The sequence below is a fragment of the Brachyhypopomus gauderio genome, chromosome 5 (genome assembly GCF_052324685.1).
Source record: "Brachyhypopomus gauderio isolate BG-103 chromosome 5, BGAUD_0.2, whole genome shotgun sequence".
Classification (NCBI taxonomy): domain Eukaryota; kingdom Metazoa; phylum Chordata; class Actinopteri; order Gymnotiformes; family Hypopomidae; genus Brachyhypopomus; species Brachyhypopomus gauderio.
The window spans coordinates 15101248-15115983 of record NC_135215.1 but is presented as its reverse complement, the minus strand read 5'-3'; the positions used below and the strand labels follow the sequence as shown (position 1 = coordinate 15115983).

The window sequence follows — 14736 nt, the reverse complement described above, 5'->3', positions numbered from 1 at the left end:
AAAGGTGTGTTTCAGAAATGGAACACGTGTGGTTTTAGAAAGGACTTTACACAGATCTCACGGCCTCGGTTGCAACGCATGCAGGCCTTTGGATCGAGGTTGCCCCCAGATGGGCCCGGTTGGTTAATTAAACGAAATTCATTTACTGTTCGTCTGCCGACTTATACCGAATAAAAGGAAATCAAAGGCGTTCGCGCATTCACGCAGTCGTTGCCTGACATCTTGTGGTGACTGTTATAACATCGCACATCAGTCAGTCTACAGCTGCAAGTCACAGACGTGCTGAGGCGCGATTGTTTTGTTCAATTCATTTTAATGGCTTTATTAACAGCATGCCACATATACACGTTTGTCCAAAAGCCGCGTGTGCGTGAAATGTTGTGTTAACTGAACTGTGTTGCACCAAACACACATCAGCAGTTACTTTTACTGTGATGCGACCAGAAGCTTCGCTGGTACCCAAAATCTGACCTGATCACTTGGAGATTGAAACTTGAGCGCTCATTCTAGCCGCGCCCACTCCGCTGTTGTTGGCCCAATAGCTCTGTCAAAGAAGCTGAAAGATTCACATCATTTGGAAAATGGAGGGAGACCTGTTGCAGGTGAACCACATAGAGCCTGTTTGTTTTCATGTTAGAGCGGATAAAATATGTTAGTGTGTAACATTGTTGACTCCTTCCACGCGACGTACTCTTCACCAAGTTAGTTATTGTAACACACTTGCCAATTAAAACTGCGCGTAGCGTACAGCCTGCGTGAGCTGAAGACGCTGAAAACGAAGACGTATACTTTTAGTTGTTTTTTTTGTTTTAATATGTAGTGTTATATCCTTGCAGGCCTGTTTTACATGTATAAGCGTAACCGTGTACTTTTTCCTTTTAAGGTTTTATTTCGACAGTCTATATGAGGGGTTATTTGTGAAATATGAGTGCGCTCGCTCTGCCAATTGATCATTTTATATGAATTACATCATCTCAATGATTTAGTTTTATTGCCCCCAGGCTTTGAACCCAGAGAGACTGAGGTCTTTTCAACACTGGCTTGAGACAACGTCCATCACCGTGACACAGGTTAATGGTCAACGGAAATATGGCGGTCCTCCTCCGGGTAGGTGGAATTGAATATCCGACCTGCTGTGGGCTGTGCATTAGCAGACGCTTGGAATCTGCTCATGCCTTTTCAATTAAGCCTTAACCCTCGGCTATGGGCGTTCATTAGATATTTCAGAGAGCGTGAATAGGAATGGCATATGGACAGGGCTGGGACGAATCAGACATTTTTTTCTGGCTCCAACCAAACTGAATGAAAGCACATAGAAAGTAGAACTTGGTCTCCAAAACATAATTTATCAGTACTATGACTCTGTCCATGCCTGTAGTTCAGAGTAGTTAGTCAAAGTAATTAAGACAGCAACTAACAATTGACAACAGGAGCAATTTACCATCAGTTCTGGTAATTGGGTAGGAAAGTGTGTTACAGTTTTTCTGTGTGTTCTACCACTTGAGATGATTAGGTTCAGTGTGCTGTATCTAGAGACCCTGAGGCTGGATGAAGTTGCGACGTAAATAAACTCCTTCCCCTCTTCTGAGATAATAGGGTGGGGGGCTCGTCCCAAATTCTGCACCAGTGCTCTTAATGTAAGAGTCTAAAATGCCAGCACTGAAGGACTGTCTGTGGCTAACGAGGAGGTTTCACCAAGAGTGCGAGTTCAGGGAAACTCTCCCCCCCTACAGGGCTCCGAGTCTGGAAGAGGGAAGCTGGAGAACTCTGCTATGCACCACCGTCAACGGAGCTTGTGCTTGGGAAGGAGTTTGTTGTTTGTGTTCAAGGTCTGTTAAGTGTATTATGTGGAATGCTTGTTAAATGAATGCACTGTACAGGCCTGTGGCTTAATAATAATGATTCATGTGAAGTGATTTGAATGAAAGGTTGAAGGCATCTGCAGTATGGGTGAAACAGGTAGGTAAATAGTGTTTATAGTTCAGTCTTCTGCTTCAGAGTCTTTGGTGGGTGGCTGATGTAGTGTTATTATAATAAATTATAATCGACTCTTGCATCTCAAAATCAATACCGTGCGTAGTTCTTTTTGAGCCGAAGGCGATGGGCGTAGCGCAGCACGGCGCTCCCGTTCTCGTTTCTTAAGGTGGTGGAGCAGACGTAGCTAAGCCTACAGCACTCCGCTTTACTCAGTTGGCACTTTCAACTGCTCTTTGGAAATGCACTAATTTTGTTGAGCACCGTGATGTAGTCGTAAGACATTTTCTCGTTGCTGGAACCTCAGGAACAGCACGCACCTCTATCTCCTCCCAGATGTTTGACTTCAACCTCATTCATTCATGTAGGCAGGAGAGGGATTTCTGTTCTAGATGGATAAAAATGTTGATTTAGCAATCATCCTTGTGTGTTTTCACACAATTGCTCAATGTATCTGTGAGTAATTTCAGCCAGTTGTCATTAAATGTTTTGTTTCACCAGTTATCCAATGGAGTTTTGTGTATAATTTGTGCTCATCGCTTTGAAAAACAATAGAAAAATTGTACAACCAATGGAAAGGTGTTAACACAAATGATGAGGGCTTTTTTTTCACTGAAGCTCATTGTTGGTCTAAGCTCTGGCGTAGCTACACAAGGGATTGATCATGCAGTGATGGTTGTGTTGTCTCTGAAGGGGAGGTTTGCTTGTATGTCACATTCACATGGCTGCTAGATGTCACATATGTATCTTCCATGTTTCTTTCAGTATGTGACGGTGGATCATTAGTTTGATCGTGGGAACTCTTTCAGTGCAGTAATCAGTATGGCCTTTAGGCGTTTGTTTTAGGTATATGTTAATTCAGAGATGTTTGGTCCTTCTGAAAGCACTTTTCTGTCCTGGTTTGCCGTCATTTGGCCACAGCCTCCATGTGAATTGTTTTCACCTGTGCAGCAGACAAGTGATTTAAGGAATAAAGTATGGCTTCATCAACCTGAGCTTCTTAAATTAAAATGTTTTATTTGTTTTTGATTATTTAAGGGTCAGTTTGCCCACTTTAAAAACGTATCAGTCTAACATCACAAATTTCCTACTAGGACAGATGGGCAATATATTGTGCTACAAGAATCATAAAGTTTGTATTGTCAAACGGCCCCTTTGTTTGCCACACATCTTGCATATTAAAAAAGCACAAATCTGTAGTAGCGTACAGACTGTGGCATAAAGGTTCATTCATGCTAATGTGAGACTGAACTTTTTCCTCCTCTATCACTCGGCCCCATCCAGACTGGAGTGGTCCTGTCCCCGGTCTGGGCTGCGAGGTCTTCATCGGCAGTCTCCCGCGGGACATTTTCGAGGACCGCCTGATCCCGCTCTTCCAGAGCGTGGCTCCGCTCTACGAGTTCCGCCTGATGATGAACTTCAGCGGGCAGAACCGCGGCTTCGCCTACGCCAAGTACGGGCTGCCCGCGCACGCCTCCGCCGCCATCCAGGCCCTCCACCAGTACCCGCTGCAGGACGCTGTGCGGCTCATCGTTAAGAAGAGCACTGAGAAGAGGCAGCTGTGTCTGGGGGAGCTGCCGGCCAGCATGAGCGAGGACGCTCTGCTCATGTCACTGCACATGCTGTCTGACGGAGTCCAAGGGGTCACCTTAAAGGCGCCGGGGCCGAAGGGCAAGGGCACCTGTGGTCTGGTGCTCTACTCCTCCCACTATTTTGCTTCCATGGCCAAGAAGATGCTGGTGCAAGGTAGGTAGAGGGAAGGGTTAGGTTAGGGTTGGAGAAGAAACCTGGCTAGGGAGATGTTGTCCCAGGGGGCGGCAGCAGGGGCGGGGTTAAACTTCCCAACTCTGATACGCACACAGTTGTCTGAGTTCTGAGATGATGGCAGAGCATATAGGAGATGAGATATTTTGAATGATTTGCTAAGAGGAGATGGCGATTATACTAGTATGATTTGATGCCCAGAGATGGGAATTATAATATGAGCGTGGTATGTTAAGTGAAGCACAGAGGATCTTATCGTGAGCATTGAATCCCCAATCATAAATCATGAGCCTTGTTTCCAAATTCGTAAGATGTCAGCTAGTTCAGTACTTCATTCAACAATCAGAGAATGTTTGAAGCTCAAATGGAAACAGTTGAGGACACCCAAGCATGCCCCACAATGCTTAGCTCCCACATCATTTACATGTGGTTACGTGACGCTTCTTAACTTCAAGCTGTATTCAAAAAAAAGAAAGCTTTAACTTTTGAGTTCAAGCTCACTTCTGGTCCAGATCCCACTCTGCAGCTGTGCCAAACTCAAGTATACATCTCTAGCTAATCTCCAGAGCAGTAAACAAGCCCCGTGTAAAATGTCAGAGGCTTTATGGTGTCTGCTGCTGGCTTGGCTCATCTCGCTGCACCATGGAGATCAGGGTGCCTGCAGAGCACACGTCTTTCAAACATCACGCTGAGTAGATCTTTGACTGATGAGTCCTATGCTAATTTATGCTAATCGGATGCAAATAAAGAATGCTACCGTGCCACATCATGACACAACAGTGGTGGGGAAAATAATTAAGGCCTTGCAAAGAGCAATCAAAATCTGAACATAGCTCACTGAATAGCAGAACAGGATGACAGGAATTATTCAGATTCAAATTGGGTTTTTTTTTTTATCTAATCTCATAAGAGAATTCATTACAACTATGTGAACACTATAGAGCTGTGTTATTTTGATTGAAATACAGTAACTTAGTGTAGGTGTTTTTCTGTATAGCTCTACCACAGTATCCTCATGGGTTACACATGTAACACTGTCCAAAGCTGCAGAATTAAGAAAATGGGTACAGATCTAGAAAGTATTTGATTTGATAAAAATGAATGTTAAATAGCCAAAGCCAGGGGAGTGTGTCCATGGAGCAGGGAGAGCCCTTGCCTTCCCAGCTTCAAAACACCTGTCTGAACTCGTGAATAGATCGATGATTAGCTTACGAGTCAAATCAGATGTGTGTGAGCGGAACACGTGGGTCGTCACACGCAGGGCTAAATTGCGTTTGGAGCGTGTGTTGGTATGCAGGGTTGAAGACGAGCAACCCTTCTGATTTTACATCCACAAAAGAGTCCTGTGGGCAGGTGTGTCCTTAATGCATCTCTTTAGCGACTTTTGCATTAGCGTCGGAGCTGCTGTGATTTGGCTCTTATCGGAAAAGGGCTCACAGCTGTACTGCAAAATATGGGTGTGGCAGCAGTAAAATGCCACCCCTTCTTTAGCATATAGCACATTTGCCTGTCAGACACTCTGCCGCTCCCAGACGAGCAGACGTCCCCGTTGCAGACGGCCGTGGTAGGTGCCGAGTGCCCACGCGGACCCTTTCAAGATGCCATGCTGTTTAAGAAGTGTGTCACTGATTTCCAGGAGAGCAGCCACTGAACTGGCATGGTTCATATCTGAACAGTGTTCCTGTTTAAGAATTGATGCAATGGCTTCGAGTGACACTATCGCTGGGAAAACAAGGCTACCTCGTAGGTGGGAGTGTGCTCCCTGTCAGGACTTGCTGGGAAGGGAAGACGTCAGCAGAGACACGGTCTTTGGCTCTGAGTGATAAACTTTTCAAGGAAGAGTGCATGTTCCTCAAATGTTTAAATCTTCATCGATTCCTTTATTCTTCCCTCCAATTTTTTGGGAAAGGCAAAAAATAAATAAATAAAACTGGTGTTCAAGAAGCTCTATAAAAATATGTGGGTATTACTGGGTTTTGACCTACTTTCAAGTTACAGGAGAGAAATCTCAAGTTCTTGCTTCAGGATTTTATAACATAAACTATAATAAGAACCAGGCTCCACATACATATCATGTTCTTTGCACGCTCTCCTCAGCCTTCAAGAGGCAGTATGGCATCTGCATCTCCGTCCGCTGGTTCCCTGGCAGCTCCAACTCCAGACGTGAGGAGCGTGAAGACAGCCCCAGCCCCCTCGCCTGTCTGGGTCCGAGTCATGTCCCCAGGGCTCCTCCCACCCCTCTCCACGTCCCGGCTCAGAGAGCCGCCCACCGGGAGCCCCTCCCACACCCGTCCCTGCCCCTTCGCCCACCTCTCTTGTCCCGAGTGGTTGGGGGTCCGGCCCTGCCGGCCTGGAGGAGGGTGCAGCCCTCTGCTGTGGCTGAGGCACATCTACGATGGCTGTGTGAGCAACTGGGTCTGGGCCTGCCGTTTTACGACATGCATTACCACCACACCGACGGCCATCTCTCCTTCAAGTACAGAGTCCTGATACCAGGGCTGCCCGGGCCATTCTGTGGCACTGCAAGCATCCTCCCCAGGTCAGGCAGCAGCTCCATGGAGGACGAGGCCCGGTGCATCGCCGCCGAACAGGTCATCAAAGCCATGACCTCTGCATAAAGGTCATGACCCCCTGTGTGTGTGGTGGAGTAATGTTTGCTGCTCAGTTTGAGTAAGCTTGGTTAGGAGATGAGGAGAAACTGGTTTAGGTTTTTTTGAATTACTTCATATTAGCCAATGTTTTATCTTATGTTTTATAATATTTTAATTATGCAGTAATATGTTTAATAATGAACATTTTCCAGTGTGTTTTGCTTTGTTCACTTGTGATTTTTGCATGTAATTCACTTCACAATTTTGATGTGTTTATCTTGGTTGGGGTGTTGCACATTAAAAAAAAAAGATTTGGATACATTTCTTCCTCTTTTCCCACAAATAATTTTTAAACGGTTCTCAGCAGAGTCCCGTGGAAGCAAGGAGATATTGTCCATACCGTGGTGGAATATCAGTTTAAAAGCACCTCACACAACCTGCCACCAGGGGCAGGTAGCCACAGTGAAATTTAGGAAAATGAAGTCCAGTACTGTGTAATTTGTGAACAGGATTTAACTGAGGCTTGCACTCTGTGCAAGTTAATTCTATGCACGCTGGAGCTCTTAAACACAATGTTTACGAGTTGCTTAGAAAGCAAGTGGCAAATGGTAATATCTGAAACGTACCAGAACGTGGAAAAGAAGCAGCACATTTAACATGATTAACACATTTATTTTCGTGCAGGCAATGGGACAAAAGCGGTTGTTATATAAGCTGATGAGAATCTGAGTGTCAGGTGTGCTGAGAGATTAGAAGTAAATGGGGGAGAAACATCTACGGTAACTCTGAGGTCCTTCTCTTCAGCTCTTCAACCAGTTGTTCCCTGGACACGTCCACCTGTAAAGTGAACACAGATGTGTTTAAATGTAAATTTTAAGATGTAAACTCCAGTGCTCGTTGGTTCACATCCTGATGCTACAGCTGGGAGACCAAGGCAGGAAGTTTCTCTGCCTCTCCTGTCAGTCAGGCGACGGTGGACGCCCGGACAACACCTAGTGCTTGTACCTCTTCTCTGCTCGCCACGGTGCGCAGTTTGACGACTCCGTCTTTGAGCTCCTGCTCACCCAGAATGGCCACCAAGGGGATGCCCGACTCCTCACAGTGCTGGAGCTGCGTCAGAAGCTTTGGGTTCTTCTTGTACAACACCTCCGCCTGTGGTCACCATACAGGGTACGGGTAAATACACCACTGTTCATCTTGGGGTCACGGGGAACAGAGACTTTATTTAGGTAAAGTCTGAGGTCATCATATAAAATTAGTAAATACACACACACATCCAGCCTCTTCCCACCTTAATTCCAGCATTCCACAGCTCAGAAGTGAGTTTCAGTCTCTCTTCCAGCAGGTTCTTCTGTGCTGAGGCTACCAGAACTTGGGTTTCTGTCGTGCGCACTTTCTCTGCCGACAACTGCGTGGACAGACCGCATTACTTCATACATCGTATTCAGTGGTGAAACAAAGCATTTCTGCATTAACAATAACGGAATGCCATTCAAAGCACTTCTTGAGACTTACCACAGCTTAAGTTAATATCAATTAATTTGTTAAGACTGTAGCAGCAGCCTAACCCAACCCATGTTTTGCCCCTGCTGCACGATGCCTTTCTGCCTTTTGCCTAGTGCTCCCTATCGCCCCCTAGAGAGCGGTGCATTTCCTTCAAGTACTTGCCTCCGCTTTTTGTTCCATTAGGGAGAAGATCCTCTCGATGCCGATACTGACACCCACACAGGGCACCTTTTTGCCTTTGGGGTCGAACATGCCCACCAGGCCGTCGTAGCGGCCGCCGCCCGCCACGCTGCCCACGCTCACGTTGGCCTCGTCGCCGGGCACGGCCCCGTTCTGCTCGGCGACCACGGGAGCCTGAAGCGTCTGACACAGAACGGCCTCGTAGATGACGCCGGTGTAATAATCCAAACCCCGCGCCAGACTCAGGTCAAACATTACCTAGGAAGTGTGTGAGAGAGCGCGGATTAGCAGCAGATTAAGACGTTTAGAGCCTAAATGCATGCACAACACAAAATGCTAACACGGTTAGCAATAAACGAAAGCCAGTAGTAATTTCTTTAGGTAATTTTCACCATGCTAAGTGATGTCATTTGCATAATTCACATTTGCATAAATGACAAGTGACCCCCCCCCCCCCCCCCCTACAGGCTTTTGTACATTTTTAGAAACATTACAATTTTAGGAAGTGCTGTTTAAATCATTTTAGAGTGGCTCTTATTTATAATATAACAGTGAGACACAGAACAAGAGAAAAAGACTGAATTAAAACAACAACTGCATATTAGGGGTCATGAATCCATTATAATGTCTCACCAAAAATAAAATGTTTAAAAATGCAGCCCTGGACAATTGAGGTTAAGAATGTAAAAAAAAAAGTAATAATATCTAAATAATAGAGGATTGCTTGAGCTGCTGGGATCTGTTAATCAGTTCCAGCCCATGTGAGAAATGAACTGGCAGCATTTTTTAGCTCAAACTAATGTATTCATGCTACGAACATCCCATACACTAAATACCTATTGCATGTATTAGATAATGTATAAGTACAAACAAAATTATGTTTAATGTAAACTAAGTCCACATTGCTTCTACTTCAACCTAGTGAAATATTCAGCAACACCGGGAACTGGTTTTTTGTCTGGCACTACACTGCAAGTCTGGCCTAGCGAGCTGACCCCGACAACCCTTGACCTTCACACTCACCTTGTCTGTGACCTGGAACAGCTGCAGGTAACTGAAGAGCTGTTTCATGTCAGCAAGTCCAGCACAGGCCTGCTTGCTCTGGGAAAGCTTAGGGTCTTGGAGGAGCCTCTCGGCCAGGTCCATCCCACCTGCAGAGCGCAGGGGTCAAGGGTCAACATAGAACACAGGTAAATTTTTGGGCCGACGGCTTTGCCACCATTTGACAACCAGCAGAAACGACCCGTGTGCAGAGCTGACAGACAAGGACTACAGAACCACAAAGCTGGTTGAAAACGAGCATCCAAGGGCTACAGTTGTTCAGATGCTCCGAGATGTCCTGCTGGCATACAAGACCAAAAGAGCAAGCCCAGAGATCTTGGTGGGGAGATTCCAAGAACAAACACCAACACCTCAGACAGATGTGCTCTGCAGTTCACTCTCCTAACAAACAAACAGCAGAGTCATGAGGCCTTGGGGCGGAACCACGAGTCCCTCATGACAACCCCCCCTCCCCCAAACACACACACATATCCAGTGAAGGAGGGAGATGAGGAGATGAAGGTTGCTGTAGACCTGGGCCAACGGCATCCACAAAAGCCCAAGACAGAGCTCAAAGCACAGATGGAGTGTGAGAGAAGAAAGGAACCGGCAGAGGAAGGCACACCTGGAGATTAAACGGACTTGAAGATGAGAAGGACTGTAAAGGAGCAGAAGAAGAGTAAACAAAACCCTCAGAAGATAGTCCAGTCACTGGGGACGTCAACGGATCAGCCAGGCACCTCGTTCCACTGCAGGGGTACGCCTGCTTTAGGTCACGGGCAGCGCACGGCACTCCGCAAGCTGCAGTACTTGATATTTTCTCTAATCCAGCACACTGAATTCACGTCAGCGCGGGCTGGATAATGAGCGTTAATCATAACGAACTTAATCAGGGGTGGATCTCAAATCTCTAATTGCTGCCTCCTTGATTCCTCTGGCCTACATCCTCCAGCCCGTGATCTGGGAACCGATCGCACGCAGTCATCTTTAAGGATGTACGAGTTCGCTAATTGTGCTCGGAGGAATTGAGGACTGAGAGAGAAGGCTTTCAGAGCAAGGGAACGGACACGTTTTTAGTTAGCTGCAGAGCGTGAATTCTCTGGCCCACTTAGATTTTCATGTTCAATACATTTTGGAAAGGCAGCAATTAAGCACGTCTTTCCGTATCCCGGTTTGTGTGCAAGTGCTTGTAGACTGAATACACTCTCACCGCAGTGTGTTTTGTGATCAAACCATCACCCAGGTATTGGTGATATGGGTGTACATTACCTCGTCAACAAGCGGTGATGCATTAAAGTGACAACGGAGTCAACAAGCATGTCTCGATTCTTAAACGCGTTTCGAGTCGATTCCTCCATCCTCGCATCTCTGCCTTGCTACTTCAGGGGGAGGAGCGAATACTCAAGGAAAGGAGGCCAAGAGAGGAACGAGGATGGAGATCCACCTCAGATCAGGGCAGGAGTGCACTCACACGCTACCATTCCCTCAGGGATGCCCCCAGTTTGGCTCCACACCAGCCCCTAGTCAAGCACTGTAAAAGACCGACTGGCTGTAATTGGCTCAGACAGAAGAGGCAGGGAGAGTAGACTCACCCTCTACGTCTGCGATTGGCTCCAACAGGAAAGGGAGGCGGTACAAGCTTACCCTGCATGGCTGTGATTGGCTTAGACAGGAGAGAGAAGGAGAGCAGACTCACCCTGCATGCTAACGTACTCTCCGATCTGATCTGCCACCTCCTCCGACAAGCCCTTTTCATTTACCATCTCATTCTTCACATCTTCCCATGGTGCCTATGTGCACGTGCCCACACACACACACACACATTACATATTGCTTACTTATTTGCTTAAAACTTCTATGGAAGATTTTCCTGCTATAACATTACAGTTCATTAAGTACTTGCAGAAACAAGTGTAAAGCTTTCTAATAAGCAGATGAATAGAGTTGAGTGGTATCCACATTCTAATATGAAAGTATAAACTCAACACATCATCCTCCATTATAGAATCAAACTTTGAATCAAATGTGCAGTACACCAAAACACCATAGCTTGTACAAATAAACTTTTGTCTATTTTTTTTGTGTGCCTAACTGAAGCGCTAACACAACAATGCAGGTTAGAGTTCAGGTGACCATGTTTACAAGACATTACAGAACAGACAGACTTGAACACGCCCAAATATCAGCTGCCTGTTGATTTGCTGCGTGGTGTAATGGCCTGACCTGGACATCACCACACAGTCCACTCCCTCACCTTGTCCAGTTTGTCCACGGTGGAGCAGATGGTTCGGAACTTCTCGTCTGGAACTCCACACACCGCAAACATCCCATCAAGAATGCGCCTGTCATTCACCTGTGAAGCCACGAAAAAAAGGCTCTTGGGTCCTGAGGTCTCCAGACAGCATCTTTAATTAAGCTGCTGGTATCTGCTGAACGTGTCCAAGTTGCGCATGGCTACTGACCTTAATGCGGAAATCGCCCAGGTCCAGCTCACTCAGGATCTCATACACGATCTTCAGACACTCTGCGTCTGGGATCATTGGGTCATACTGACCGGCAATGTCAAAATCCTACAGCGGGAAGATAATGATGTACATACAGTCGTTAAAACCTACACCGTCCTGACAAAGCTTTCATCCCTATACTCATAGGTCACATGGCTATATTTGTCTAGAGGTCCAGCTGTCATTTTCTTACTGTGTGCTACAATTAATAAAAATATGCGTGAGAGGGTCTGAGTCCTAATTAGAAGGTTAAGACCTGCCCCCTCAATCCCCAACCCCCTTGATTTAAACCATGTTCTGGGTTTGAGATATGAACAGGTGTGTGTGTGGGGCATATGTGAGAGAGGGACTCACACACTGGTAGAACTCTCTGTACCGGCCCCGAGTCATGGCTGGGTTGTCTCTCCGGTACACTTTGGCTATGTGGTAGCGTTTGATGTTGGTGATTTTGTTCATGGCTAAATAGCGAGCAAAGGGAACCTGGATGCAGAGAAGGTAAGGAAGAACAAACACGGCTGTGGTTGCCTGGCAACACACAAACACAGGCGCACACAGACACAGCTGTGGTTGCCCAGCAACACACAGACACAGCCGTGGTACCCTGAGTGCAGACAAACTGGATCAGTAAATCAGAAGCCTCCCTTAAATCCGGTTAAATAACAGAAAAGGATACAGTGAGATCATATCTCAAAGACAGAAGCTCTCCTCCCTGGTCCTTAAGGTCATAGATGAGTTTGGAGTCCTCACCATACTTCCCCGTCAATGTTTCCTGCATCATTCACAACAGTTGAGTTATTTACAACAGCCATGTCATTTTAGAACATCTGCATTATTATGAACATTCAGAACAGCTGCGCCGTTAAGAACAGCCACGCTGTTCGTAAAACAGCAGAGGACCAAGCTGGGAGAGGAAGGGGGATATACCTTGAGTTCAAAGACCGGGGTGTCGATGGTTTCAGCACCGTGGCGTTTAAAGCAGCTGATGATGGTGTTGAAGACTTTTTCTCTGATGGCCATTTGTTTGGGGTTATAATCTCTGGTCCCCTACACACAGAGATCACAAAAGCAGTGTAAATAAAAGCATCTACAATCCAAAAATGTTCATCATGCACGCGCGCGTGCACACACACACACACACACACACACACACACACACACACACACACACACACACACACAGAACAAACACACATACACACACACACACACACACACACACACACACACACAAACACACCTCTCCCTGATCCTACCTTGGCTGTTTTGAGAACAAACACATGCTTGCCATCGTCCCCTCCGAGTTGGGCCTTTAGCTGTAACAGTTTGGCAACTTCCTCATCGATCTGTGACATTTAAAAACATGAAAGACCATATAAAAAACAAAGAAAATGCTCTTTTTTTAATGAAGAAGCAGCACTTTTGCACAAAATGAACATCCTGAGTGCAATCGGTCACTGAAACATACACATGCGTACATTACTACATACTACAAAACACTCTACTCTGATTATGTAATGGTATAATTAGTGTTCACTGTGCACATTACTGATTATATCATGATTGCATCATTATTAATTACTGTCTTCTGTGTGTGTGGTACTGATCATATAATGGTCATATCACTACATAGTACAGTTCCTTTTAACCATTATGGCCCAGACACTAGAATGAACAGTCAACACCAGTGAGACTAAAAGACAGAACCTCCTTCACAGAGTTTATATGCCACTGTGGTGAATGCCCATATGCCCGAGAGGCCCAGAGGGGTGGACTGGGTAGCACGTCCCACTGGAGGATCTCACCTGAGCCGCCGTCATAGCAGAGAAGGCCCGCACAGGACGGAGACATGGAGCAGTGTGTCCACGCAGCAGTCCCACACACAGACGAGCACAGGCCAGCCCCACCGTGGCCATTTTGATGCAGGCCCCACAAACACACACGCGTGGACCAACAGTACAGTCCAAAGGTGAGGTCAGAGAAGACCACCAAAGTCAGCACGTTCGGAGGAGGTTCAATCCCAGTCCATGGTGTGAGATCGTTACCCGAGAGTTGAGAATGTCCAGTAATCAGCAGGTGATGATGAGGGTGACGATGATGAGGACAGGTAGGGTGAAAGGTTTCCGTGGCAACAAGCAGGAAGAACAGGAGAAAAGTGGTCAGCGTCGCTATCACTAGGGGGTGGGGCCACAAGTGAGGCATCACAGCAATAAGGAAGCAAAACACGAAAGGAAGGCGTCAAAATCAGCTAGACTGCATCTCCACTCCAACATGACGACAGTCATCTCTCCTCCTTTCTCACGCTCACACGTCATACTGACTCAAATTAAGCCATTCTAGTAAAATGTGATGACAAATAATAATGGACAATCAATCAACAAATGAAGAGGGTGCAAGACAGACACGTTTGAAGACATTTAATCTGTCCGTCCCGGTCAAATAACGTTAAAACGACGCTTTGTCGTCCCCAGTGATTGACTTTGGTTAGTTTGGGCCACATTAAACGCCACACAAGGCAGCAGCCCCATGTCACCAGTACTGGTGGGCAAGGAGGACGCTACAGCTATGGTGGTCACTAAGGTCAGGACCGAGTTATTGCATCAGCAGCTTGGTACAACTGACCAGCTAGGGCTGCGCTAAATGCTAAGAGCGTGTGACTTTATGCTGTTAAGAAACGTTGTTACTGGACACCATGCGAGATGCGTCTGACGTTTGACCGGCCATCACAGAACACGTATATAACATTGATTTAATGTTTCAACTTCGCAGTGACGCGTGAGCGGTAACTAGCACATGTAGCTCACTAGACAGCTAGCATCATCACCAACCACGTCATATGTATTTACTTATTGTCCAGCTTAGGAAATCATGAAAATATGAAGGCATTTCCGCTCCCACTGACCTGTTCTTTGCTGGCCTTTTCAGATTTAAGTTTCCTGACAACCTCTCCTTGTACTTTAATGGCTTCTTGTATCTGCGCTTTATCGGCCATGGCTGTCTAACGTTAGCCGGTGATCTCTTCTGACTGCGCACACTCGTCGCGCATATAATACGTCAGCGAAATTTTGACAGCTATAAAGAACAAGTGAAAAAATACAAGAAATAGGTATAATGTAGATAAAAATCCAGTCTTTGGTGTTTCGGTATTTGGTGTTTGTTTTATTTCTCTTAATTCGTTG

General features: G+C 46.2%; 2 protein-coding genes across 4 annotated transcripts in view; one reads left to right on the top strand and one right to left on the bottom strand.

Annotated features, from left to right (window-relative positions):
- The window catches only part of dnd1 (DND microRNA-mediated repression inhibitor 1), a 7255-nt gene extending 624 nt beyond the window's left edge, over positions 1-6631 (top strand). Inside the window, exons 1-5 of one of the 2 annotated variants that reach the window (XM_077005979.1) lie at positions 1-602; positions 1002-1107; positions 1734-1829; positions 3259-3720; positions 5836-6631. The exon at positions 1-602 is cut by the window's left edge and continues 624 nt beyond it. In XM_077005979.1, the coding sequence (XP_076862094.1) occupies positions 582-602; positions 1002-1107; positions 1734-1829; positions 3259-3720; positions 5836-6356 (1206 nt within the window). In that variant the 5' untranslated portion in view covers positions 1-581 and the 3' untranslated portion in view covers positions 6357-6631. The remainder of the gene's footprint in view (positions 603-1001; positions 1108-1733; positions 1830-3258; positions 3721-5835) is intronic. The other variant, XM_077005980.1, reaches the window with a different exon arrangement.
- Positions 6632-6809: 178 nt separating this feature from the next.
- Positions 6810-14619, bottom strand: hars (histidyl-tRNA synthetase). 2 transcript variants are annotated; one of them, XM_077005975.1, is made up of 14 exons: positions 14460-14611; positions 13363-13731; positions 12814-12903; positions 12485-12604; positions 12234-12329; positions 11915-12040; positions 11519-11626; positions 11311-11409; positions 10753-10846; positions 9039-9166; positions 7998-8273; positions 7621-7737; positions 7335-7481; positions 6810-7166 (listed from the first exon to the last, which is right to left on the bottom strand). In XM_077005975.1, the coding sequence occupies exons 2-14, from the start codon at positions 13471-13473 to the stop codon at positions 7104-7106; spliced, it is 1575 nt and encodes a 524-aa protein (XP_076862090.1). In that variant the 5' UTR covers positions 13474-13731; positions 14460-14611; the 3' UTR covers positions 6810-7103. The 2 variants fall into 2 exon arrangements, with proteins under 2 accessions (XP_076862090.1, XP_076862091.1); XM_077005976.1 differs by lacking the exon at positions 13363-13731 and having other exon boundaries at positions 14460-14619.
- Between the last annotated feature and the right edge of the window lie 117 nt (positions 14620-14736).